At 68.1% G+C, this 2,205-nt stretch overlaps 1 protein-coding gene across 1 annotated transcript; it reads left to right on the plus strand.

Annotated features, from left to right (window-relative positions):
* Positions 1-97: 97 nt before the first annotated feature.
* On the plus strand, positions 98-2,140 carry H696_02947 (hypothetical protein; the record flags this gene model as incomplete). The annotated part of the gene is made up of 2 exons (XM_009496830.1): positions 98-490; positions 689-2,140. 2 exons carry the CDS (start codon positions 98-100, stop codon positions 2,138-2,140), a joined length of 1,845 nt encoding a protein of 614 aa, XP_009495105.1.
* Between the last annotated feature and the right edge of the window lie 65 nt (positions 2,141-2,205).

Raw genomic sequence — 2,205 nt, forward strand, 5'->3', positions numbered from 1 at the left:
CTGGGCTCCTGCCCTGCCCACATATTCTGCCCGCCCTGCCTGCCTGCCTCCTTTTGCCCGCTGCTCCTCCCCGCGGACGACGTGTGCGCCCGGCGCCATGTCCTGGATCTTGATCAATCCCTTCCAGCTGCTCAACGGCAGCGCCGGCAGCGGGGGAGGGGCCAGCGCCGTGTCGTCCCCCGCGGCCGCCGTGACCATGGGCATCACACGCAAGACCTACCCCATCGAGCTGCCGATCGAGTACCTCAGCCCGGAGCTGACCATCACCGACATCTACTTCCTGTCGCTGAGCGTCTACTTCCTGTGCACCATGGTCATGTACATTGTCCGGCGACACCACGAGCCGGTGCGCAATCGGGGGCTCTTCCATGCCACCGGGCTGTCCCTGGCGGCGGTCGGCTACTGCGTGGCCATGTCGCTCTCCCTGCGCCCGGTCAGCTGTGTATTCAGCTTCATCGTGGTCAACAGCATGCCGGCATTATATGTGATGGTTCGTCCAGCCAGGCCGCCCGGGGCCCTGGGCCCTTGGGAGATGGGCCCTCCGCCCGGCGGCCGTGCCAGCGGCCGACCCCAGCTCCGGGGCCTTTTTTTTATGTCGTGCAAAGAAAAGGCGATTGCCTTTTTTCTCCCCCCGCCGCCGCCCTCCCACACGCCCCGCGCACCGGTGACTGACCCGACCATGGTGTAGCCCACGGCCCGGCGCGTGCTCTACATCTTGGCGCAATACTGGTGGTACAAGGCCAGCCACCGGGCCTTCATGCACTCCACCAGCGCCAGCGACAGTGACGCCTGTCTGGATGACAGCAGCTCGGTCATCTACCTGGGCGAGATGTCCTCGGCGGGGCTGGCCGACGGCCCGGCCGGGCTGCCACTGGCGGATCTCGGGTCGCTGGTGTCGTCGCCCAGCATGGCGGCCGACGTGTGCTCTTCCGATCTCAAGGCCAGCCACCGGGCCTTCATGCACTCCACCAGCGCCAGCGACAGTGACGCCTGTCTGGATGACAGCAGCTCGGTCATCTACCTGGGCGAGATGTCCTCGGCGGGGCTGGCCGACGGCCCGGCCGGGCTGCCACTGGCGGATCTCGGGTCGCTGGTGTCGTCGCCCAGCATGGCGGCCGATTCGTCCTTCTGCCCGACGCCCAACAGCCCGTGGTCCGTGGACTTCCGGCCGCTTGGCACGTCGTCCTCCGCCTCGTCGGCCGAGTCGGCCGAGGCGGCCGGCCTGCCATGCGGGCCGCAGGGGCCCGGTCTTACCGGCCCCGGGCGCAGCCCGAGCCAGCTCAGCCTCGAGAAGGAGAAGGCCGCGGCCGCCGGACAGGCCACCGACAGCATGGCGGCCGGGAGGCCGAGTGCCCCGGCCATGGGCCCCGGCATGGCGCCCAGGGCCGCCGGGGAGTTCCCCCCGCACGAGGCCCCGGAGGATGCCCTCTTCTCGGCCACCAACGACCTGCCCCGGGCGGAGCGGCTCTGGGCGCGCTTCCAGCTGCGCTTTGCCATTTTCATCCGCCAAGCCCACCAAATGCCCGGCCACTTGCAGATCCTCATCTACTTTGCCATGGCCCTGCTGTGTGTGGGCTGTGCCTTTGCCTATGTCTACATGGACCAGATCGGAAGAGCACACGCCAACGACCTGCCCCGGGCGGAGCGGCTCTGGGCGCGCTTCCAGCTGCGCTTTGCCATTTTCATCCGCCAAGCCCACCAAATGCCCGGCCACTTGCAGATCCTCATCTACTTTGCCATGGCCCTGCTGTGTGTGGGCTGTGCCTTTGCCTATGTCTACACGGACCACCTGTCCGGGGGCCAGGCTCTGGACATTCACCTGGTGAAGGATGGCCTGTGCAAGGCCAACGTCGTGCCGGTGTCCACCACATTCTCGATGCTCTTCACTTCGGTCACCGTGCCGTCGGTGCTCTTTTCGCTGAAGGCACGCGATGTGTATCGCCATCGTTTTGAGCTGGGGGTACGTGCGCGCGACCTTGCTCCGGTGCTGGCTGGCGGCCGCGTGCCGGGCTTCCGGGCCGGGGCCCAAAAAAAGAGTGTCTGCCCGGCGCCTGCCTGCCACCCTGCCATGGGCCGGGCCCTGGCCGGTGGGCAGCCCTGGCCCGTGTGTCTTCTTCGGTGTGGCTGGCCTGCGTGCTGACTGGCGTGATTCCGTGGGGCCCTGCCGGGGGCTGTGACCTTGTGCCGACGCCTCCCCCCCCCCCC

This window comes from Fonticula alba, assembly GCF_000388065.1.
Source record: "Fonticula alba strain ATCC 38817 unplaced genomic scaffold supercont2.4, whole genome shotgun sequence".
In the NCBI taxonomy this organism is placed as follows: domain Eukaryota; order Rotosphaerida; family Fonticulaceae; genus Fonticula; species Fonticula alba.